At 39.6% G+C, this 26,863-nt stretch overlaps 1 protein-coding gene across 1 annotated transcript; it reads right to left on the bottom strand.

Annotated features, from left to right (window-relative positions):
* Positions 1-24,911: 24,911 nt before the first annotated feature.
* On the bottom strand, positions 24,912-26,119 carry LOC131992929 (beta-1,3-galactosyltransferase 9). Its single transcript, XM_059358642.1, has 2 exons — positions 26,114-26,119; positions 24,912-26,018 (listed from the first exon to the last, which is right to left on the bottom strand). Exons 1-2 carry the CDS (start codon positions 26,117-26,119, stop codon positions 24,912-24,914), a joined length of 1,113 nt encoding a protein of 370 aa, XP_059214625.1.
* Between the last annotated feature and the right edge of the window lie 744 nt (positions 26,120-26,863).

The raw sequence follows: 26,863 nt of genomic DNA, 5'->3' as shown, positions 1-26,863 counted from the left end.
TCAAATTTGCTTAGACTTTAATGAAAACACAGCTATAGTCATACCTAAGCATAAAAAAATGTCCTGAGGCCAACAAATGTTTTAATTAGCAATAGGAGCGCCATGTACATAATTTATGCTCCTATAGGGCGCTGTCGTCTCCTTTGCTGCATGTTTGAGAGTTAAAAAATGTTCAACCTTGTAAAAGTTGCTGCTGAGGGGGGAGACAAATAACACAGAGACCAACCATCACATGCAATGCTGAAAAAACAACAACAAGCAGAAATTAATTCTCCGGGCCAGAAAGACTGGCGGCAGGTCCGTCTTTTCTCCATACATCCTTCTGTCATCCCTTCATCCAGATCAAGGGCCAGAACAAGAATAAGCATTTCCCAAAATCTTCAACTTTTCCTTTAAATTAAAGCCCAGCTGAGCTTCAGGTCAGTTAAAACAGGTTCAGTTATGTTTGTTTGTTGGTGTGCAACCACACAGTACACAAAAAATGTAAGGGTGTGTGTGTGTGTGCGTGTGTGCATAAATTGCTGCCGTTAACTGTCCTGTAAAGCAAAACTGTTCCAGGCCAGTGGCTGTGCCTTGGAATCACTTTCAGATGGTCCTGATAATGGGATTTTATCTGACTCACTGTGGCTGCAGTGACTGCAGGAAATTGGAGAATTTTCCTATGGACACGAGTCATGGGGCCATATGACCCTGTGTCCCGTCCACACCAGTGAGATAACTTTTACTTCCGGATGGCGACACAAGCCCTCACTATTAGCATGGCCAAGCTGAATGTTTCTCCTTATTAAAGAAACCCTAACTTGGAGCCCAGAGTCCTTACACAGCAAAATGTGGCTTACTGTACCTCTCTCAGCCTGAAGCAAAGGGCTTTCCATTAATGACATCTCCAGCATATCTCATAGGTTTACAGATAAGAGCACTATTTTTCCAGATCTGTTATTGAGGGAAATAAATTGGGTCTCCTGTAGCAGAAAAGCCCTTGGATAACCCTTCCTCATTGTGTCCCATTAAATGCATTTATTTCTAAATCTATCAGCTTGACCCCAACTTATCAAAACCTCCATGAGAAAAGAGAGTTTGAACAGATTTAACATCCATCCAAGTCTCCCAGCAGGGAGGTTGTTCATTCATGTTAGCATATTAATTGGAATGCTAATTTTGGCTCACAAATACAGGCTTAAAGCTAAATGTAGTTAGCTAAAAAATAAAAAAAAAATTAATAGCACACTTCTTTTGTACGACTGGTCAAAGGGTCAAAGTCAAGCAAGACTAAATTATGAATAAACCCCAAAACAAGCTCATTGCTATTTAACTATGCACAGTGCCATGAATTCACATTAGGGGCGGGCGGAAAAGTGGAAAAGGTTTTGCCAAATCTCTACTTTTAGACACATTTCTACCATTGCACGATATACTGTTATATCGTCCAACTATAATACACATTGCCACACCTTTAGCAACTTGTCAATCACGAGGTAGCCACATCCTACAGCATACCCTGCTTTATTATATATTTTACCCTATAAAGCCTTGAATCTAGTGATTGAGACCTTGAACTCATTAGGAAAATGTTTTCAAATGAAGTTATAAATCAACTGAGAAGTACGGTAATTTTCTCATAGACTTCAATGCAATTTGGCTTCTTTTTTTAACCGAAGGAGTCGCCCCTGCCTGGTCATAAGAAAGAATACAGGTTTATTTTTTTGTAGTCTATAGTTTTACCATGCTGCAGAGATGCCCCAGGTGAGTGGAAGGGTTTATTTGTACACGTCATTGTGCTCAGCTTTGTTGCATCCAGAGCAGCACGTAGGTCCCTGCTTATGCAGGAGCTTGGCAGGGCTCTAACTTTTCTGCAAATGTTAATTCCTTTACCCTTTCTTTCGTCCTCTTTCACTCCTCATGCGGGTTCTCTTTTACTATTTCTGTGACCCTACTTCCACCTCCTTCCTCTCATATGCCACGAGAGGCAGCCAAGTTTGGAGGGGAGGGAGGAAGAGCTTATCCTTTCTTTAAGTCCACCAAACCTTGCGCTGCAAAAGCCCTCAGGGCTATATAATAAACATTTCATTTCCTCTGGCAAGCAATAGGAAGGCTTATATCATGTAAAAGAGCAGAAATAGCGACTGAAAAATGCTTGTCATTCTGTGTTTCTCAGGCCAGGTTCATTCCTCCAGTTGAAGGGCTGGATCACTGCATGAAGAGGCTTTTCATTCTGAAGGACATTTAGTTATCTTATTGCAGAGGGATAGAACTGCCTTAGTTTAAACAGAGCAAATAAAAGGGACATGTTTTATTCAAAGATATAGGCCCAAATGAATCACATAAGGAATGTTGTATTTCAGCTTATGATCTGAAAAAAAATCCTTGTTGACAGAAATGTACAATTAGCAAAACTATTTTTGCCATATTCCATACAATTTAGATATAAATCTTTTGACATTTGTTCCCAGCAACTTTTTCAAAAGCCCATTCACAAACCTTTTAACTATTATTAAATATTATTACAGAGTTTGGTTGGTTTTTGGATACTGTAAGTTTTTCAATCTGTGCTTCTGTACAGAGCCAAGCCAAGCCACACTAGCCATAGTGGTGGGAATAAAGACCACACTGATTTTTGAATCTATCCTTTCAAATGGAGACCTTGGAGCACTTTGAAGTACTTGCTGAGAGAAACGTTGCCCTGTGCTTTTTCCCATTCGCCCTCCATCATCTTGACACCAAAATCCTCCCTCCGTGTAGTAAAATATTAAGGAAGCCACCCGTCTCATAAACATGCCTCTAGCTGAACTTAATAGCCCTAAATTGTATCTTTGGAGCGTGTATAAAAAACACAAGGTATTTTCCCATCAATTTCAAGTTGTGTGAACAGCAGTGATTGCGTCAAAAGCCAGAGAAACATGGGAAAAAGTACAACAAAGTGACTTTGTCAGCTATAGCGATTTTTCATGTTGGTGCAGAGATGCTCGCCTGCAGCACTGGGACAAGCTGGTATTTTCCTGACTTTCAAATGTTCATTTGGCATCCATAGCCTGCTCATTTTGTATTTTTGTGCCCTTTGAAGTGGGCACGGTGTAGGAGTGGGTGGTGCATAGGATGCGCCCGCGAAAATGTGGCAACCCAAGGTGAGGTGTCAGTATGGTGGAAATTTAGTGACACAGGATGCTATATGAAGACCAAGTCATTCAGTTAATAATTTAATAATGCTTTAATAATGCAGATATTTGCAGCAGCTCCTATAAACGCTCACCTCTCTGGCTAGACTAACACAGGAACCCTTCACACTCTCCTCCTCTTAGTGCCAGACTGTCAATTATTCTAACAGATTGTTACACCCAACACACATTACCATTTGCTCCCTAGCCAAAATAAATACTAGTAATGATACTACTTAGGTTTCCTGCGTTTAACTACAGTGTATTTAGGAATGAAAGACAGACATCTTCAATGCTGCTTCTAAATCATCACACAGTATGTGGGCTAGCTGGAGGATAAGAGGAATATGATGTTTCCATCAGACTGTGTGCTTATTTTCTTCTGGAAAAATAAGCACCCATTGCTGCTGTCACCCCTTAATTGTTACAGTTTCTAATCTGAGAGCTGCACCTTGGTCTTAACTGTTTTCTGCTCCCCTCTTCAAGGTTGGATTGGTGAATAACGTAGCTGCCATGTCCCTGTTATCATTATCTTTGTAGCCACGCTAACAGTGTGGCTCTCAGGATGGCAATATCAGTTGGTCCACCACTTTGGTCCAGACTTAAATATCTCACCAACTTCTGGATTGAATGTAATGAAACTCTAACATTCATGGTTTCTAGGGAATGTAATGTAATGCCTGTATCTTGACAATTACTTGATGGATGAACGATGCTTCAAAGTCCCCAAGAGGATGAATCTGGTAAACTATAGTAGTTAAGTGCAAATGCGATACAAGCCCAAAACATTTCCATTAGGAGAAATGTGCTATAGTTTTAAAAAAGCCGTAAGGAGGCTCCATAAAAAGGTGTGTATTATTTTTTACATTTGGCTTCTTAACTCCACTTTTCTTCCAGCTTTCAAAACAGAAACACTCTCTTCTCTCTTCTCTCATTCTCAACTTAACACTCCCCCTAGAGGCCTGGAACCTCCATTGTGTTTGCATTGTTTCTTAATTTGCAGCTTTTTTGTTGTTCAATTTTTTTGCAGTATGTTTGTTTTTTGACATTGTTTCTGAAGCCAGTGCACATTTCTCCCAATGGAAATGTTTTGGGCTGCTGACCTTACCTAACGCCCCCAGGAGATTGATATTTTCGGTTCAGGGTGAAATGTATGTATAACCGTGACATTTGACATTGATATTTGTGTTCCCAGTGAGATGCATCCTACTCAATTTTCTGTTTGCTGCCATCATCAAGTCAACAAAGACCTGAAAAGCTAATGACAAATTGACCTAAGTTGTACTTTGTGTTACATGAGGTACATAAAGATGGTTAACCTTGTAAATACTGCCTGCCAAACATCATTATGTCAGTTTTGTCACTAAGCATGTTAGCATGCTGAACTTAAAGCACCACTGTGCGTCAATGCAGCCAGCCACTAGTTGTTAACTCCTGGTCTTGTTTTAGCGCTGATCCTGAGAACCTACAGTACATTCCTGGGCACCACTGAACAGTTCCTCTTTCTTTTTTTAAGAGCTGCCATTACGATAACGTAAAACTCTTGTTTTTGAGCTTTTGTTGTAAAATAAGAGAAGTATTTTCATGTTACCAGTGGAATGCAAAGACGTGCGTTGCTGTGAGAGCTTATAAATGATAATGATATGGTAGAATCCAACCTTTAGGATGCAGAGACTCTGTGAGAACGGAGGGAGGATTGCTGGGTGTGGATGGTAATCCCGACATGATGTGCCCACAAAGACATCTGTGAAAAGAACTGAGGGTTATTGGATTGAGGGATGACAAAATATTTCACTTGATTAAAAGCACCACAATTGCACTAATTTGTAGAGCATGCTTTGTGGCTTTTTAGTCGCTCCAGTTACACCTTTTCCAAATTTTTCCTCCCATGCTGGGATAACAAAATAGGTGACCCAGATCAGTTTTGTTCCAGCTGAAAACATTATGATACTAAAGACACAAAGACTGTTTGTATATGCCTGCAGTGGTCAAATTAAATCTGCATAACTTCCTTCCTGTAAAACATTGTTGAATACTTTTATGACTCAATAAGTGTTAGGATCTGGAAATGATTTTTTTTTTTAAAAACTCAGCATTAAAACAGATGCAAGCTTGGAGGCGACTAATACATCATCAAAAATATTTAGGAAATAATTACAACACGGTATGAATAACTGCCTCTCTTGGACAGAAAATGAGCTTGTTCCATAACATCACTGTAACTGTAACTGCTTTTATTGCACATTTCCACCATCCTGCCTCACATTGTCTTCAGTGTGTGTTTCTGCTGGTTTCCACTTTCTCATCCAGTGAATGACACATGAGAAGATTTATGCCACGCCTCATAATGGCCAGCTAATCTGAATAGGACCATTTTGATGTGTGGTAATGAACCTTTAAGCATGTGCATTGAATATTTTGCACAAAGATTCTAAACTCGCCATTTCTTGCCTGATTTGCTTACTTGTTGTTTTTTTCCCCCATTTTATGGCACTAAATATCACACAATCCTAATAAATCTAATGTTTTCCTGCATGCTCAGTTTAAAAAAACACACCTCTCTATTTTTACAGTTCTTTATACACTCCAATTTACAAGATAAAGGGTGAAACTTTGGAGAATATGCCACGCACATTTCAGCACGATTAGAGGATTGTAATGCTGTTAAGTCAGAGTTGTTTATACAGTGGTCACGTTAAGGTCAAGTTAAACTGACACATAGCAGGATAGGGCATAAATTACCGCAGTAGCAGACACATACTTCAAGTCATCCCAGTTTCTGCAGTGGATGCTTTTCTGTGAGTCAGTTAATTTCCCTAGCTGTCGAAAGAAGATGTAAGGTTAACTATATACTCCTCCTCACTGGAATAACTCCTACAGTTTTATCTTCAATTCTTCAAGTTGACACTTCTGGTTTTAAGTGAAATATCTTGACAACTATTGATTGGATTGTCATTAAAGTTTAGTACAGATATTCATGTTTCCCAGATGATGCATCCTAACAAGTGTCATCATGAGGTCAGCATTTAAATGTATCCAATACTTTTGCTTTAGACCACAAACCTGCAGAAATAATGCCATTCCCACCAACTTTTTTGTTTATTAACAAATATTCGTCTTCTGCCCTCATGTGTGTAGGTACACAAGACAAATGTTTACTGTAAGCAATTTTGAAACTGTGGAAACAGCATTAGACTGCAAATTATTAACAAATATTTGACGATTGCTGTTTTAAACACTTTAACAACACTTTGATTAAGGGCAGATAAAAATAACAGCATTTTTTTAAAGACTTAAACCTACAAAAATCATAAATGCTGTTTTATCGCTGTTCTTGCTGTAAAGCCGTCAGGTTAGGTTTAGGCAACGAAAGCACTCCTTAAGGTGTGGTACCAAAACCACTATCCTAATATTAGGGGAGAAGAACAGGCTTAGGTTTAAAAATCTCTATTTCCTAACAAAACTTCCATTAACGGCACACAAACGCCCAGTTGAAAGACAGGAGGTTTGACCCATCCACTGACTGACCGAAAAATGACATAGATGGCTTTTAATATTATGTTGCTTCCTCACTTATGAACTCCAGTGCATTACTTTTTGCAGAAAATCATACGAACCATTCATGAGAACAGCCTGACCTCCATCTACATGCCATAGTGCAATAATCAGCGTCATGCTTTCCAGCCGCTGTTACTGGTTCAACAGAGAGTTGAGGGCTTTGTTCAAAAGAATAAAAATGTATGAACTAATGGAAATTAAAGCTTTTCCCTTTTATCCTAAATTTTATAATCCAGTTTTGCACAAGCACATCAAACCTCTGGGATATTTCAAGACATGACATCAGCTCCCACTGTGATCTTCTGTGTGACGATAATACCCTATATACAGTACAGTTAAAGAGTGAATGGGCCTTTATGGAAAAGCAGTGTCCACACTAATGACAGACAGTATGATTCTCCTCCAAACAAACAGTCTCTCAGAGCTCATGACTTGCTTTGTGTTGGACTGGACTCCCACTGTACACAGAGCCATGTTAATCTGCGGCTCTGGCACATGTGACTGACTGTAGCTGGAGTGACTTATACTTACATTGAATACAGTCTCTATGTGCCTCTGTTATTTCTGTGGGAGGGAGGGAGCCACGGAGCAGAGACGGGCCATTCCAGTGCCATTTCCAGTGGCAGTCAACGAACGCAGGAACCTCTCGGAGAACAGGAGGCTGTGAAACGCTTAGAGCTCCTTGCGTGTTCGAGTAAACACCCTCTTTTGGTCTGGGGCCCCTCCAAGGGTCAATACACTGTTACATCACAAAAGCTGGATTCATGGTTAGTTGCTCCAAGGTCTAAAGGAAGAGAAGAAGGGCACAGTGCTGCCTCTCATGTACTCTTTGTCACTTTTATATGACTATCTTATCGTTGCATCGTTATTCTTTTCCCTGTAATCTCCCACTCCTTTCCTTTCTAATTAAATGGACCTTTTCTTTCATTTTATAGAGGCTCCCTCCTTTCATTCATAATAATTTTGTTATTATTCTGAGTCTTTATTTTTAGCACAGCACACACCCTTTCACTGTCTTTCATTTTCCCTGAATCAGGTAAATGGAGGCTCTGAGAAAGAGTTTGGTGGCTGCCCACGCCACAACGTAAAATCCACAAAACCCTGAGGTGGGGGTGGAAGTATAGGAGGGATAATATGTGTTGCTTCTGCTGATTGACAAACCAGCAGCATCACAACAAGCAGTGGAAGAAATATTAAGATGCCTTACTGGAGTTAAAGTACTGATACTGTGCATACTGTGAAAATACTCCACTGCATGTCAAAGTCCTGCATTCAAAATCTTACTGAAGTATTATTATTAGTATGAGTATAAAATGGTCTCTAGTGATTTACTATAACTACAATGTTTTTCTTCTACTTTTACTATCTACTTTGCGGCTGTTACACTTAAAAGTTCCCCTTTGTGGAACTAATAAAATAATATCTTTTCTTATTTTTGGATTAATATTGCTGCTGCATTGAGGTGTGGGGTGCATTTTACTATTGCAGATAATAGAAGGTTGTGGGTAATTTTAACTCCTTTAAACACTGATGGGTAGTTTAGTCTACAGTAATACATCATATTCTACAAGATCATCATCTTGTATGTTTGTAGTGTTGCTGTCCTGTGAGAACTACATACAGTGCCTTGCAAAAGCATTCATACCCCTTGGATGCTTTTGTTGCTTTTACACATGAAAACATGGTCAATATAATTTGGCCTTTTTAAAAAGAATTTGCAAAAAAAACCCTCTTTAATATCAAAGTGAAAAAGATTTTTACAAAATAGTATCAATTAATTAAAAATCTATAAGGTAAAATAAATTATTGCATAAGTATTCATACCCTTTAAAGTAACTGAGCTAATTCAACAGAGTTCCAGCTAGTTGATGCCAGCAGTGTCACAGTTAGTGAAATGGAGATCACCTGAGTGCAGCTGATGTGTGTCAAGTGATCGTTGTATAAAAAAATATGTGTCCGGGAGGTCCAGTCTCTGGTTCATCACTATTCCTGCTACAACTGCAACATGAAGACAAAAGAACACTCCTAGCAACTCAGAGAAAAGATCATTGAAAAGTATAAGTCAAGAGATGGCTACAGAAAAATTCAATTCACTGGACATCCCAAAGAGTTCAGTTAAACCGTCATTAAGAAATGGAAGCAGTATGGCACTTGTTTAAATCTGCCTAGAGCTGGCCGTCCTCACAATCTTAGTGACCGGACAAGAAGAAGACTGGTCCTGCAGCCTTCCAGGACCTGCTGCTTAGAAGCATTCCCAGAGCATGATGCTGCCACCACCATGCTTCACACTGGAGATGGTGCATTTGTGGTGATGTGCAGTGGTTGGTGTTCACCAAACATAGCGTCTAGTCTGATCGCCAAAAAGGTCAGTTTTTGTCTCATCAGACCATAAAACCTTCTTCCAATTGACCCTGGAGTCTCCCACATGCATTTGGGTGAATCCCAGGCCAGATTTGATGAGCTTTTTTTTCTCTCCCGCACAGCTCCGACTGGTGAAGAACCAGGGCAACAGTTGTTGTATGTGCAGTCTCTTCCATTTGAGCCACCGAAGCTTATAGCTCCTGCAGAGTGGTCCTAGGTGTCTTGGTGACTTCCCTCTCCAGTCTTCTTCTTGTCAGGTCACTCAGATTGTGAGGACGGCCATACTGCTTCCATTTCTTAATGATGGTTTAACTGAACTCTGTGGGATGTCCAGTGAGCTGGACATTTTTTTGTAGCCATCTCCTGACTTATACTTTTTAATTATCTTTTCTCTGAGTAGGAGTGTTCTTTTGTCTTTATGGCACAATTGTAGCAGGAATAGTGATGAATCAGAGACTGGACCTTCCAGACACATGTTTTTATAAGTGATCTCCATTTCATTAACTGTGACACTGAAGCATCAACTAGCTGGAACTTTGTTGACTCAGTTCAGTTACTTTAAAGGGGATGGAAACTTATGCTATGCACTTATGTTTTCATTTTGATATTAAAGAGGGGTTTTTTTTTCAATTTCTTTTTAAAAAGGCCAAATTATAGTGACCATGATTTCATGTGTAAAAGCAACAAAAAGGTGAAATATCCAAGGGGTATGAATACTTTTGCAAGGCACCGTATCTCCAAAATGCCTGTTTTCAGCTTTGTGACAATGCATTTTCTGATCTCAGAGGGTTTTTAAATTGCTTATTTAGCTTAAAAAGTAGGACAATTTTCTCAACACATAAAGAGACACTTAATCCTTCACATTCAAGATCACTTAATCTATTCAATTGACGATCATACAAAGATAGTATGTTTTATGTTCAAACTGATAAACTTTTTTTATTTTTTGTAAATATACTCTGAATTCTGACTGTGATGCATTCTGTTTGTATTTATATTTTTCAGAGTCCCATCTTTTTGGAATCACGGTTGAAGTGGAGTAAAAATGTATAATACATGCCTCTTAGATGTAGTAAAATAGAAGTATAAAGTTGCATAAAAATGGAAATACTGCAGTACAGTATGTAATTACATTCCACCCCTGATTACAACCAGAGATGCAAACTCAGAAACCTACTTTGGACACGTCTGAATCTTCGCGGGATAGGTAATGTAAGGATATCAATGAGGAAAATATTCACATAAAGATTCCTATTTTGAGATACATTTTGCAAGATGTAGATTTCTTTGACAAGTATCAGACTGCAAATGTTCATGTGATGCCTGAGAGTGGTGGGCTCATAGAGGAACAATGCTACCTCTGGTGGTTGCCAGTGCACGATGCATGCTGCAGAATCATTCAGTCCATTCATTCAAGGTTTAGATATCATAAAAAGATCTGGAGCTACGCAACTTGGCACAGAACACAGTCAGATATTACACAGTGATTTCTGGAAAGAAAATCAGCTGAACATGATGCATGTAACTGTAAAAACAGAGAGGGAAAACATTGGTAACATATCCACAACACGAAGCGACTAAACAAATGCAATCCAATAATCTACTTGTACACGGAGAGAGCTTGTTACTGAAAGTCTAATAGTCAAGAGACAGAAAGAAAATTAGTAGCTAGCAGCAGCCTACTATATTTTTCTTTGAGCATATACAATAATTAACTTTATATATACGTTCCCAAACCCAATGCTTAGCCATCTCCAGCTGTGTATTTTTGGTGCCAGCGACCAGGCGGAGGCCACTGTCATTTCCCAACAAGGATTCAGTCGTATGCAGCCTTGTCTCATATGAAGCCTCCTGGCTTAAACCGCCACACTTGTCCCAGTAAACCAAACCTTAATGACAGGCTTGTCTAAAGCTGGAGTCTGTAAAAATGCTTCTGGGCACTTCTATTTGTCTATGCCTATTTACTATATCTTCTCTTCTGAGTTTATGTGCACTTTTCTTTTATATTCCTGGTTTTTGCTTCCGGTTATGGGGGAAAAATGTTATTCCAGCCGTAAAAAAAACTGGCACCCGGACATTTGTCCTGTTCTGTTTCTGGTCCCAGCGGCTGAAATAGAAGATAAGTGTGCAATTTATAAAATTTGATTTCACTCCTTCCTTCTCTCAGAGGCAGGCAGGATGCAAGCTCAACTGAAATCCCGGTGGGGCCGTGTTTTTTTCTCTTTTTTTCAGGGCCTATTTTGAATGGGGCCTTTCTACAAAACTCATTAATATCATAGTACAGTCACACCTATATTCGCTAGCTGAACTTCCTGCTGAAATCCAAACAGGTCAGGAAGAGACAGATGGACTTTTGAGAATTCCCCGTGTTTGCCTCCCACTAGAACAGCAGGCCTGTGTAGGGCCAGCGCTCTGCCTTATGAAGGGCACTCACTAAGGCATCACTGAGACTCGTTTCACAGAAAACATCCATCAAAAGGCTTCATTTAACTAGAGATGAAAGATGAGCCTTTTAACTCCTTCCTCTACCCTAAGCCTGGCCTGTTGACTCTCTCATCTGTTTACGTTCCGACACATAAACATCGAAAGCACCTTCTGTGTACGAGGCTCCTTCCTTCACATGATTAGTGATAGTCTGCATGAAGTCCTCATATTTTCTGCATGATGAAAAAAATATGGCCCCCACCACTGGATCAAATGCTCGCTCTGTTCTGCATGGGGTACTCCTTACTATGTGAACATGGGTGTGTATATGTGCTCATATGTTACAAACAGCAGCATCACTCTTGGCCATATGCACTTCAATTCCTGGACAGATTTCCTAGACAGTTGATATTCTTATATACGTCTGATGAAACTTGATTTGATACTGCACACATACAAACTCCTCCAGAGAGAGGAGGGGAAGACACACAAAACACAATACTTTTTGTTTTTGTTTATTTTATTTCAGTTTGTTTCACTTTTATTATCCTGATTGTGTTGCCATATTGTCTTTCATTACCAATACATCCTGAAAAAAACTGAATAAAAAATGCATTTCCAAGGAAATTGTTAAGAAATTAAATTATGTCTATCATTAACCCTTACCACCCCACAAGAGACCCCTGCTGTCTTAAAAATAATCTCATTACAATTAAATTATACTATATGGATTAGTAAAATTGGCCTCTTGAATCCACAAAGTCTCAGCTTTGCAGCCATACCCTATGTATGCAGAAAAATGTACAATACAATAGATGTACAATATTTATACTACATGCAAAAAAAACATGCATCCTTTTTTAAAATTCTTTCTTTCTTTCTTTCTTTCTTTCTTTCTTTCTTTCTTTCTTTCTTTCTTTTTAAACCAAAAACTGGATGGAATAAGCATAAAGCTGATATGTCTGAAAAGGGGAGTTGTGAATAGCCAGAAAACCAGAGGTCAGAGGTCAAGGGAACCCTTTCAATGTCTTCAGTTTTCCCCTCACTAAAATAGAGTCATAACAATGGCTGCCTTAGGTGAACTGGATTCATATGATATCTTAACTCTAGCTTTAAAACAGAGCCTGTTACAGACTCTTTAACACTGTAATGTCAGTAATGTTTTCTTGATTGTATTTAACTTCACAAACTAAGGCTTCCTTCTCAATCCAAAACATGCATGCTGTGTTCAGGTTTTGCTAAAATGAATATGAATTATTATATTGCAATTCAATAGCATCACTTTTCTGCACATCTGTTCAAGTGTCATTGAATGGCTAAAGAAGAGGAAAATGATAAAGCTCTTCTGATAAAGAAAATTATATAATATGGAGTACTACTTCCCATTATACCTATGTTAAACCACATGACATAGACAAAAGTCACAAAGTCAGTGTTTACTCAATATATAAAGATAACAATGCATCATTCACACCTGCAGAGAAGGATTTAAGGTAATTGAATAACAACATGCTCTACCTATATTTTCATGCGTAGGTACGGTCATTTCATGGTTGCCATAATATTGTTTATGATAATTCAGGTGCACAAGGTGTCAATCAGCTGTGAATGCACAAGCTTTATTTAATCCAGAGTCTTTAGGAGTCTCACAACAATCTTCTGTAGAAGATAAATTCCCCATCTAACAATGCTTTACCTTCCACATCTGTCACATCTGTTTACAGAATGAAAAATTATTTTGACAAGCACAGCAACAACCCTATTTCGTTTTTGTGTGTTTTCCTGTTGCAATTAACGTTAAGTAGCCATGTGGAAATATTTTAGCCCAGCATGATCATAGCCTTCAGCCTCAGTTGTTCAGAAACAGCACAATCATCCACAGACTGTCACAGGGTTGACACGTTTGACATTAAATCAAAGCTCTTTTACTGAAACAAGTACATACATATCCAACATCCAACATATTCATAAAATCTACAACTTTGTACTTAAAAGGGTGGAGTTCTTCCTGCCATTAAAAGACTACATTCAGTCTGCCACAGGGTAAGAAGGAATGCATGTGGGTGCGTCTGGTGCGTCCGCACTGTATGTATAACATAAACTGTAAACAGGCATCAAAGGAAGTAGCACCCCCGAAGCTAAATATTGCAACCCTGCTACGGAAGACACAACAGTGCTCACACACGCACAGCCAGCAAAGAACTCCACTTTTATTTTAAATTAATATTTCTACCTTACTGCCATCATTTCTACTCAAGGAAATGCATTTAAAGTAACAAGGTTGAACACAAAACACCTTTTCACACATTACCACCCAGTTTGAATGTTATCAGATGATTGAATGGGCGTTAGGCTAAGTAGGAGCCTGCTCCACCTACTGTTAGGCCAGTAGATTGTTATCATTCCTTTGCTGATTTTTAATGTGTGTTGGTAGCAATGCCTTTACCGGCCGTATTAATTATTATAAGACAGTCGTGATACAATGGAGTGTGAAAGTGAAGGGTGAAGCAAGTTAACAGAAAAAAAAAGCATGAAAAGTCGCTCTCAGGGCGGTCAAACAAGTCAGGACTTTCACCGAGTAGCCCCGGGTTTATGTCCCATGTCAAAACAAAAGCAGATGATATTATCAAAAGTAACATCGATTAAACTCCATGTGTAACGTTTTTAATGTGATCAATTCTGTGTCAATTCCGGAGCACATGTTGTCCTCATAACACCTCGGCTTGTGGCATTTACATGCATTAATTATGCTTTTTAAACAATCTTTTAAAAAGCCTAACCAGGAAGTTTTTGCCCTCTCTTAGAGAAGTTGTTTTGTGGCATGGTCGTAATGACACTTTAGCCTTTTAACTAAACAAAATCTTTTTGTTTTTAGCAAGTGGCCATTGAATGGGCTAAACACACGTTAATATATCAGCCCATTGAATGTGATGATATCGATCTACTGGCCTACCAGCAGGTGGAGCAGGTCCATACTTGCCCATACTTATGGGCTGATAACTACTGATAGCGGACAGTCAATCGTTTAAATATTGACAGTTGACAGTACCTTCTTAGATCTATGTCATGTCTGTGTCACATAGTTACACACCAAAGTATTTTTTTAAAACCCAAACCATGATCTTTTTTCTAAACTTAACCAAATAGTTTTGTTTCCCAACATTATCCACATAAATGTATGACCAATGCAACCATTTCACAACATCAAATAGAACTGTCATATTTCTTAGGATGTGGATGTGGATATGTTTCCTTGACGGGTAAATGCCCACATCTTTCAGACCTCATGCCACAGTTTGTGATGCTTTCTTAAACAAGTTCAAAGTCCCCACGCTTCAGCCAAACTCCTTCATAACGCAATTGATTAGTAAACTGATCTTCATGTGTAAAATTGGTGGAGTGCCCCTTTAAGAGATTCACTATTCTCCCAGCAATGGCCAGGTTGTTATGGATTAGAGCCAGATGAGATGAGTAAAGGGCCTTTGACCAGACAAGATGCACAACCAGCATTCTTAACATAGCAGCTGACCAGCGAGGAGTGGGCCGGGCTCTAAAACATCCCCGGAGCCACAGGAAACAGACTCTGCCCATGGCACCCGGTCTGTCCATCAATCTCTCTGTCTCTGCTTTGCGGATGCAGACATGCAAACTACTGTGAGAAAGACGGCAGTGAAAGTGAGAAAGCATCTTCCAGGATTAAAAGAGGAACAAAAGAGAGACAAAATAAGAGGGTTAGCAAGATACAATAATCCTAAAACCAGTTGTCTGGCACCTGATCCAACAACACACAGAATAATTTAGTACAAGAATAGAGCTTGCATAGTTGAGTACACCAAGTCAGAGCTATCATTACAGATTCTTCTCTTTCTCAATACGAGACAATGGACTGCACAGACATAGCACAGAAATGTTTTTTCTCAAGCTCTTAGCATCCACTGAAAGCTCCTTCAAATAAAAATGGTGGAATTTCAGTAAAAGAAAATTACAAACACAAGATAAAGTTCTGGCAGGAAGACCAATAAAAAGTATTATAAGATCCCCCATGATATAATGCACAGATAAAAGACACCAGTAAAACCCGGTGACCAGTAGAAGCTGCAAATCTCAGTGCTATGAAACCTCTGCCTGCAGCCCTCGCAGTGGAACAGCAGCTCACTGCAGTGTGTCTCACGTCTGGCTGGTTGAAAGTCCTCCCTGAAACAAAACTCTATTCAGGTCAGATTAAGATCACATTCTGCAGGAGGACAATGGGACCACTGATCTGGGGCCAGCAGAAATAGAGAAGATTGCTTCGCTGACCTTAGCTTGAGATACAATTTCTTTCAGACAACTGCTGTTGCTAGAAAGCAACCAAAGACAGCGTTAGAGACACTTTAAGTCTTCAATCCACCAGCATGTTAGGTAATAACAGTGATGGGAGTCCTACAGATCCAGTTACACTAGTCTTATCAGTCAAGCTGACTGTGAAACATTTTTTTATTGCATATAAAGTTGAAAGATAGGTGTAACATAAAAATGGTTTATTAGTCCCTGCCAACACCTCTACAGCTTTTTAGTGGGACTGTTTATGCTCTGCAGGGTCCCCTTGACCACAGCCAAGATGCTCTGCTCTACTGACTCTTCAGCTATTTAACGGGATAGATTTGACATTTTTGGGAAAACTGGGAATAGCTTATTTCCTTTTCTGGCGGAAAGTACAGTGAGAGGTTGTCAGAGGTATAAATGCTCAAGAATTGTGTTCTATTGTAGTAACTTCTATTTTAATATCTTGGGATAACATCAAAAGCAAAAGTCATGTATGATTGTATGATTTACAATCACGACTTTGTACAGAAAACTGAGACAAACAAAGACAGTTAATTTAACCCCTTAAGATATATATATAGTGTACCTATAGGTTAACTCACATACATAACCTAGGTTAGATGACAAATGTAGGCTTCTAATTTAAACCCAAAATATGATCTTTTCCTTAACCTAAGCAAGTATTTTCAATACCTAAACCTGACCAAACTGTGAACACTTTACAACCATATCCATGTGTATAAAACTGCGACCGCTACATTAGGTATAAGAGGATTGGTTGATATCGGTAAGGGCGCTAATTTAGGAAATTATCCTGTGGGTCATATTAGAAAACAAAGATTTCACAAAATGTCAAACTTTTGCTTTTACCTCTTCAGTTTTTCCATTTAGCCTGCCATTCTTTAAGCGTCTACAACCAGATTTAGATGTCATGCTGTGGATAACAACATTGTGCTGACTGGTAGGGAAAATAAGAGCGGGGTGTGATGGTAACACTTCACTTGAGGCATCTTCTATGTGAGGTTTTGACCACAAAACAATATTATCGAAGACTATGGTTGTAGGATGAATTTAGCTCCTGTAGTCGCATGGAAATAGTCGTATAAATCTGTGGTCGCTGTACTCAATTGGATATCTAAACCTCAACCACAAAAGTTAGGTTAGGTTCGTTAAACAGATCCTACGTTCGTGCTTAAAGACAGCTATCCTTGGCAGTATCATGGATTTGGGACACTGATGACCCATCAGTTCCTGTGGCGCTGCTGTGGAGGAAGCTGTAATGAGATGTGTTACATAATGAGGTGGTTTTATTGGGCTTTATAATTACTATTATTACAAGTCAAGCCTCTCTGTAAAACACTTCACACACACGTACGCTCTCTTTCGGTCTTTGACTCTTTCCTATCCAGCTTCACTGTGGTATTTATTGCTATAGTAAAACCTAGTGGGGATCCAAATAAGCTACAAACAAAAATTATCTATTTAATCATACCTAGAGTTTGAATATCTATTAATTCTTTCTGACCAATAATACTGTTGTGCCGCCTGAAATTCCAATTAAACAAACTTTCTTGTATTTGAGTGCTTTTGGAAAAAATACACAAACTGAAAAATATCTGTAAATCTGTAGGATGACAGGGCGCAGTGGAGCATTATTGTGTTAGCAGATATCTTGATCATCTGGCAGTGAATGTACAAGACAAAGTAGAGGGGAAGATACCACCTAACCACACCAGAGCTCATCAGCAAGTGCAGTACAAGCCTCTAATAATATGTGATGTGATATGCTCTATTACAGACTGAGTCTCCACCCAGCTCTGGTCCTGACAGCAGTGACTGAGGATCCCTTTGATAAATAACTCAGTGCTTCAGGACACTGACAGGCCCAGCCCATTGCAGTAAGACCACGGCAATAGTACCAGAAGCACTTACCAAAAGACTTCATCATTTCGAACACAGATGTCCAAACCTTGGCATTGGTCAAAAAGAGCCAACCACATAGAAACCTGCCAGAAGTGTAAAAGACATGAAGGACATTGAGATCATGTCCGTGCTAATATTTCTGGAAATTTAGGGAGGGTATAATGACTTTCACTCTATAATTACACACATGTGCTGTTTTTGTTAGTTAGTTAGTTTTCTATGGCCAGTTATGATCATTTTAGCCAGCATTATAGCTCTGCCGATGGCACTGTTGGCCTATCATTTGGCTCAGACTGAAATCTCTTAACTACTGAATAGATTGCCATGACATTTTGTACAGATATAACCTATATATAACTTTTCCTCTGGCGTCATTAACAGGTCAAATGTTTAATTTGTCCAATACTTTGGTTTATTACCAAATAACTAGGCATAGTCTATGTGGTGTAACCCATATAGATGGTGGCTCCACTGCTAAATTGGCAGTGCTATCTACAAAAAGGGTTAAAAAGGTAGAGTTGCAGGTTGCCGCTTAATTAAGCCTATCGCTGCCAGGGAAAACTCTGTATTTCGTAGTATAGCCGAGTTGTTCCATGCTGGTGCTGGTGCAACAGAGTTACTTACTGCTCTCAGGCAGTTTGTTATTTGTAAAATATTAGTGCAGCGCATGTTCAAATGTGGCTGTTCTGAATTATTTGCATGGGAAGACAGAGAAAGGGCAAGCTCACTTGCAGGTATACCTCACAAGCATGTGTTGACAATTTTTTTCTTACTGCCAGAGGGGGGAGTTCCACAACGCAAGTTAAATACATTAAATCTTAATGAAACACACAGTTAAATGCATTACTTTGCTTGTGTTTTTTAATAGGCAACTCATAAACTTCTACAAAGTTTAGAAGTTGGCTATAAAGGTTTCTGCTTGGGAAATCTGGACTAATGACTTCAGTATTGATAATATCCAAGCAATAGCCCTGGAAATTTGCTAAATTCTTTGTTCAGCTGTATCACAGGGGTATGCACCTTAATGTCTCCTACACAGCCAGAGACTCCGAATAACCTCTCAGCAATCGTAGGTTAATAAATACTATTATCTTCCAAATATTTACTTTTTGGGTGATAATTTACGACAAGAAGTTTGTAGCTGTACTAGTGTTCATCCAGGACCTGTTAAATAGAGAATTGTACAGAAATATTGTATGTGTAATGTACCTAATTTCATCCAGATGGAAAAGTCTCTGAAAAAAAAAAGAAACTTTCTGTAAGAACAGCCAAAAGCTATAGAATGTATTATAAAACACAAGAAGTTAAACACAACTGCACTGTACAGGAGGCACACACTACTGGCTTGGCAAAGTTACCGAAACCTCATAGGAAAGATTATGGAGTTTACAAAAAGGGAAAGGAGAAGAAACCGCAGATGTCCTCAAAAAAGAGGGTTTATCCTTGAGGTTACTGCTTCTACGTACATGAACGTTGGCTGTAGGGCCACAGGAACACTGAGCCTCTGATTGGAACATGAAACTCACAAGAATATATAAAGAATATACACTCATGCATAAGAACACACTGTATGTTCTCATGAATGACACATGTGGACAAACATGCAAAATTAAAAAGACAGACAATGATTTCTTTCATCAGTTGGCACATTAACTCCCACTGACCCTCCCTTTAAATCAGTGGCCGAGGCTGTGGAGCCCCGCACTTGTTTTGTCAGTGTAAACAGTCTAAATAAAACACTTTTTCTCTGGTTTGATGAGTCCTTCTCTGCAGAGATGCGTGTCTCTGAGGGGAGGCATTCATTAGAGCACTGCACCACCCACATGCAGTTTACCGACCCCTCGACCTCACATTAACAATCTCTGCAGGCTGTGTTATGAGTGTGTGTGTACATATGTGTGTGTGTGTGTGTGTGTGTGTGTGTGTGTGTGTGTGTTTGTGCGTGCATTGAAGTGTACATGTGGTTTGGGGGGTCTGATGGCTTTCCCGCTCTGTTTCCACTTTCTCTTGGAAAGTCCTTCCAGACCTTGACAGAGTTTGTGAGCCAGTAGGTTATGTTGATGACTTTGTATAAAGAATAACTGCACTCACAAATGTCTTGGCAACTTTTTCAATTCCACAGTAGCAGTCTGGTCTTCAGTAAAGTATGTTTTTTTTGTAACTGTGGACATAAAGCCACAAGTTAGATGCTGCTATTGACCAAATTTTTTAAAGGAATAGTAATTATGTGTCTGTTGAATAAATAAAATGCTGGATTTTTAGGGTACAACTACATCCAAAAGGATGCAGTAATCTTACTTGAGCTGCGTTTCCACTATAGTCGAATACCCTGAATGAGGCGGGTTTCCCTCGCCGAAACGTCCCTAATTTGAATGTGAGCCGTCTGTTTGACTGGCCGGTTTTCTGGCCCTGTGGAAGAGCAGGGCAATTTTTTCTCCCCTGAAAAAAGCTTGGTTGCTGATTGGATAGACAGATAAGCGGGACGTGACATAGTACTTGACGCCACAACAACACGCCATTTTTAAAAGCCGGCGAAGTAGCGAGAGGATTCGCCTCCTCCCGTCCACAATCATCGCCACCATGTGCATGAACACAGCAACAAGAAACACAGAAAGCTCTGCTCCTTCCATCCCGGCGTCTCTTTCCTCACGGTCGAAACTGTCACTAATCGATTACGCGATGATTGAAAACCATACCTTACCTCCGAAGCCCTGTAAATCCCTCTGGGGCCTTTTTTTTTTACAATGGTGACACGCCGAGTGATGCAGCCATTTGAGAGGGCGTGGCCTGGAACTTTCCCCGCAGCCACTCCACCCTAATGGAAACGCGCCTTTGATAGGATGCCAGCTGCCGTTAAACACCAAAGAAGAAGACAAAGTAATTTCAAGCTGTCAGAGTTAAGGTTAACGTTATATTGCAAAACTTGTCGGATTAAATATTACTGAAACCAATATTGCCTAGGGATGATTTCACAAGTTTAGAAACAGCAATAATGGACATACTCCAGATATCTACAGTTACCTGACAAACTTTCCCTCATTCTACTCTGGATAGTCTTTAAAAGTCGCCACAAGTATAGAGGGGTATGAAAGGACAAAATCTGGAATTGTGAATATTATTCAGCATTCTACCAGATAAAAATGACTCAATGTAAGTCTCGCTTCATTAGCATAAGTGTAATGTAATTGGTGTGCTGAGTTGTATGTAGCATTACCCTGTATCTTCAATAGAGTTAACGGTACCTACGTCACTGCTGTCTGAATACATTTCGAAAGGCACTGCCTCATATGCCATTATATAAAAAAGCATATTGAGAGTGCCAGGACATTTTTTATTACAGGAGAAGCTTACTCAAATATTACATGAGCCTCAGTTAAAAGTCATGAGTAGTTGCAAGGTATGACGGGGTAGTGTTAGGACCATTAAAGTATGTTTAACAAATAAGATGTTACCGTTAGTAACGCTAACCGTTATATTCTGTACCTGGTATGACGTGATCAGGACACAACTGTTATCTGTTGCTTGTTAGGCCCAGTCGCTTAATTTTCTTATGTTTGCTTCTACTTGTTTACTGGCATCCCAACCTCCCGACACACAATACCTATCACCTTGCTGGTTACGGTTGCCGGTTGTGTAAAACTCTTGCGAGAGTTCAACGATGTGTTTATGTTCAACAGGAAGCATTGTAGTGACAATTATAACGGCTTGCTTAGACATCAGTCTTGTGTAATATGAAGCTTTCCCTCCGTTCACTTTTTCTAAGCTGTGACAAGAATATGTGGATGAAGCATTGACCAGAAAATGAGCTAAATCATAAGAGTGTATGGGTGGAGCAGCTGTTAAAGTTAGGTTGTTAAATCTTATTCATTATCAAGCTAGCCCATCAATTCCACCATATTTTCAAGAGCCCAACAACGGGCAGCTGGTAGCCTGCAGCAGCGATGGATGGTTCCTCCCCACTGCTGGCAGACTGAAATTACTTTGTCGTAAGGAGAGCTGCTCTCTTTCCAGTAAAGTAGTCTGTCAGCTGCAGGGAGTGGGGTGGTGGGATGCGTTAGCTAGCAAATCTTTGTTCCCGAGCCTTTCCGGCCCATCCGATTACAACAAGAATGTGACGTCATATTTATTTTATAGGATGGATCTTTTCTAGCCATAACACTACCATGTTCACTCTATACTATATAAACACAGCAGGCGAAGAAACTACCTGCTGGCAGACATTTGCACAGGAATAGTTTTCCTGCCAAAATGGCGGTGACTTGATTTTGAGTGAGCTGATGATTTCCTGGAGTCTCCAGTGTTCGCCTTGGACCATAGTAGCTTTCTCCACCTGCTCTCGTATGCTAAGCTAAGTTTACCATCTCCTGTAGCTTTATATCAAACTGACAACATGCGAGGGGTCTCAGTCTTATTAGCTAATTCTCAGCAAGAACGCAAATAAGTGTATAACTATTCCTTTAATACCACCAGCATAAAAGCCTGAAACATATTTGCTACAACAGAGGACCCAGCAAAGATCTGTTGCTATTTGGATGCTTCAAAAGTGAGATAGTTACAACCATAAAATATCAACAGTCTAAAACTAAAGCATCATGGGGCCAGTTGTTTATGAATAGATGGACAGAGAGACCAGGTAGAGATGTGAGAGGCCAGGGATCATGTGGTGCTGAAGCCATGAATTAAAGGTGTTGATGCTAATTAATCCAGATTAATCCTGTAGAGCGATCCCGATTTACATTGATGGCATGCCAGACAAATTGTTGCTATGACTGGTCTCCAGCCTGAATGATTATAGACATGCTGAGATGTTATTCTTTGAATACCTTAGCCTGATGAGGTGAGACAGGCAGCCAGGGAAAGCTTTGCAGACACAATGGAACCTGGCCAAGGTGGAGCAGAGAGTTGCAGTGTGAACCACTGGCAGTGAAACAGAAAAGAAAAGGTTTGTAGAACACCCAAACATTTTGTTTGGTTAGCTCGCGGTAGGGGGATAGAGGCCAAACTTTCCTTTTGTGGAATTTAGGGAGAGCTGCAGTCTGAGCAGTATTTAAAGGACATAAAATAGCAGGAAATCTGAAATGGAAATGAGACGGACTACTTTCTTGCTGTACCAATTATCACACCTTTCAGCCACGACAAAACACTAATGATAATTTCTACATTTAAAAAAGGTGGCATATTTATGCTAACACTTAAAATGCTTAAACAGTTATGATTCTCCTTTTCCCTAACTATTGATTATTGACCCATACCTTACATTTTTACCACCAGGCCATTAATATTCAAATATTAGCATATGTGCAAAACTTTTCTGTGAGTTCCCCTCACAGGCTCTTCACTGAGGCCTCCATATGTGACTCAGTTGTATAGGCAGTTTGTTGCGATACCTCATGGTCGACACTAGATGTCCCCATTGGTACAGTGTATTAGATGAACTGTGTCTGGAAGTGATGTGTCATATTTACCATTTCTTGAGAATCAATCAGTTTGTCAGGTCTTACACTGCCTTTTAAACCATAATAAAAAACAACAACATTTTAATAAAAGCTATTTCAAATTTCTCTGGAAAAAAAGGAATGTTGGTTGCCTAGATATGAAAGGAAATGAGACCAGATCGGCAAATAAACTTGATTCAGTGATCTTTAATTTACTCTTGTATTACAACCAAGTTGCATTATTATGGCAATCTAAATATCTTCTTTTATAATTCACACATTTATTGAGTATTTTATGAAAAATAAATAAATACAAAGGACCTAGATGGCAGAATTCATATTGTACACAAATATTTGTCCTTGTTTTAAGGAGTCTCCACACCAAATAACCTCCCACACAGTCAATTATTTTTCCTGATTAGGCCTCCTCTCAGGACTGTGTGGGTTTGTACAGACTGTGCTTCATTGACATCTCCCTGACTCACCTGCTTCACTTGACTCACTTGAGGCGAAGTATTTTGAGTTTTTTTCTCAAAAATTCAAATACCAACTATTCATTTCTTACACTCCACTGTAACACATATTCTTGTGTATTATACCTGTCTCACTTTACATTATCTTGTATTTATTTTTCTGCTCTCTTGACTCTTTCATGGTTTTTAATTGTATTTAAATGTATTTTTAATGTTTCATGTAAAGTACTTTACGATTGTATTAGTGTTACATAAGCAAATTTGTCTTGCTTTGATATACTGCATATGTAATAAAAGATCTTAAAGCCTCTAAGGTCATAGAAGGAAAAGCACAGATGTCACTAATAACATTAGAGGGCTCTGTTACATTCAGGTGTCCCAATGCTGACTGTGCAAAAGTGGAAAAAAAAACACAAACACAACAATTGGATTTTATATACTTAGACACTCTGATGCAAAATTCACTCCAAGAAAGAAAGAAAAACACAACTTGTGATTTCTCTGTTTCTCTCTTCCCTACAGAAGTCTTATTTGCACTGCACTTACTGTATATTGACACTTTTCTGGTAATGTGGACATATACTATATATTACAATATTATCGGTTGTTTCCTATAATCAGAGTGATCTTAGCTGTCATCAACAAGTGATGAAAGAAGTACCGAGATGTTTTACTTGACAAAATGTAGCAGTACAACAGTGTAGAAATAATCTGTTACAAGTAAAAGTCCTGAATTAAAATCTTTCTTGTCTAAAAGTACAATAAAAATTGCTTACCCGAAGTTAAAAGTACCTATTTTGCAGAATGTCTCATTTCAGACTCATATATATTATATTACTGGGTTATAATTAGTGACGCATCTATTTAAATATATATATACACACATTTACTTTTGTATTTATCTGTTGTATTATTGATATGACTCTTCAAAGTAAATAAATATAGTTTTCAAATAAATGTAGTGGAGTAAAAAGTATAATATTTGTCTGCAAAATGCACAACTTATAAAGTAGCATAAAATGTAATAACTCAAGTAGTAGTACAAATGACCTAAAATGCTTACTTAAGTACAGTACTCGAGTAAAGTAATTGCATCCCACCACTGTTATCAACAATACTGACAATGCGAACAATGCGAATGCGAACACTGACACATGATCGACCTTATTTACCGTCTTGTATCACAGTCTTGTTATTTCTTTCAACCCCACCTTCTGTCTGTTTCTGTCTCTCTTTCGTTCACAAGCACACCCAAGAACTGATCCCACATACTATATCAATTAGCCATGTGATTCAGCTTGGTCCTTTGAGTTGAAGAAGGGCAGTTTATCCAGGTATGTGAGGGCCTTGCAGGTCACTAGGCCATAGTAGGTCTGTAACAGTGAGCATCTTCCACTCTTCTCCCTCAGGTCTGCCCACACTATATCGAGTTCACGGCTTTGCATTCCTGCTGAGCTGAACAGATAGCGGTAACAGCAGGCATTGTAGCGGATATGTTTCTCTCCTGAGAACCTGGCACTGTGTGTTGGTGCCACACCAGCCTTCTGAGCACAAAGGCCCACAAAAACATCAGCTGGTACAGGTGCACGGACTGCTGCAGATGCTACATACACTTTTCTGACCACATCCTGGGAGAGAACGTAAGCTGTGCGGTCACAGTATTCAGGCAGGTACTTGTCAGGGTAGAGCGCCGGCGGCAGGTAGCCTGGACTGTTGGTGTCCCTGTTAGGGGAGTCTCTTTGGATAACCCTACCTAAATATAGGTCCTCAGGGTGCCTGTGCAGCCCGAGTAGGTAGCCTCCGATGGCAGGAAGGTTGACAAACACAGTGTCCTTGGTTAGCAGAACAAAACGCGCCACAGGACAGAAGGTGATCACCCAGCGGAGCGCAAGCACTGTCCTTTCTGTTGGGCCACGGAGGGACGTGTCAGCCACAGCATGACCCTGGATTATGTCCCCATAGAGGTCAGACTCTTTCATGAGGGCCTTTTGTGCAGCAGAAGTCTCAGTTGAGCCTAAGAAGAACAGGATCCGCACTGGGAAGCCTTGAATAAGCGTTTGGTTGGCCCATGTCCTCCTGACTGCATCTCTTTGTGTGACATTAGCTGTGGAGCTGAAGATGAGAGTGAGGAGGAAGAGGTCAGAGTTTCTGCAGGCGTCAGGGTTAGTGATGGGGTAGGCCTGGGACATGTTCTCCCTGATATTGCTCAGGTCTAATTTCCTTGCTTTTTCTCTTACATCCACAACCATTCCATCAGTGTAGACCCCCGGTGTGGGCTGCAGGAGGTACTCCTCGACAAAGTCTGCTCCAAACAACAGCGCATGGAAGAGGAGGACGTTAAAGAGGAGGAAACGCCACTGGTGGGTACGCAGCCTGCACAGAGAGCACTGGAGCATAGAAACAAACAGAAGATGAATCACCATAAAGTTAGCCAATTGAACTTATATTATGATCTATACGCTGCAAATAATTAACACTATACCTGCATGACAGCAGCCTTGATGTTTGTTCTTGCTGTCTGTGACCAGAGGACCTCCAGCTGTACTCAGTTCAACAACAATTGCTGACAGACAGGGTTTCCACTTTCATGAAACTCTAGCAGCATGTAACCCTGCACCAACCCAGAGTCACATGCTTCATCAAGCGGAGTGTAATCTGCATCATGCATACAACATTTATGATACATAGACAAAACAGTTTGATCATACCACAAGAACATTAAGAATCTTCTCCAGACACAATTACAAATGCATCAGACATACATACATAAGGAAAACCGACTGGATATTATTATGACTACTCATTCAGTGAACTTGTAAAAGGTCCAAAACTCAAAGTTTAAGAGTTCTCTGTTGGAACCAAAAAGATAACTCCCAAAAATAGGAAACAAAATACTTCAACAACCTCTTATGAACATACTTAAAGTGTTTTTTTTTTTTTTTTTACACCAGCAGAAGTGTTGTCTTTCTGAATAAATGCAATATTCTGTAACACATTTCTTGATAAATAATTATGCACAGTGTTTTTTATTCTTACCACATTATATGCATGTTTCCATTTATGAGCATAACCATATCTGGAAGAAATGCAAAGCCCAAACTGTAGGTTTCCACCCCCTTGTGAGAACAGGGAGCCGACTTTGCACTTGTGGTTAATATTCAAGTTTTCTTTTTGACAAATAATGGATTTATGGGCTGCAGATAATGTTTTATTTAGTAAAACTGCTCTAAGG

This window comes from Centropristis striata, chromosome 19 (assembly GCF_030273125.1).
Source record: "Centropristis striata isolate RG_2023a ecotype Rhode Island chromosome 19, C.striata_1.0, whole genome shotgun sequence".
In the NCBI taxonomy this organism is placed as follows: Eukaryota; Metazoa; Chordata; class Actinopteri; order Perciformes; family Serranidae; genus Centropristis; species Centropristis striata.
This window is presented reverse-complemented; position numbering and strand designations above follow the sequence as displayed.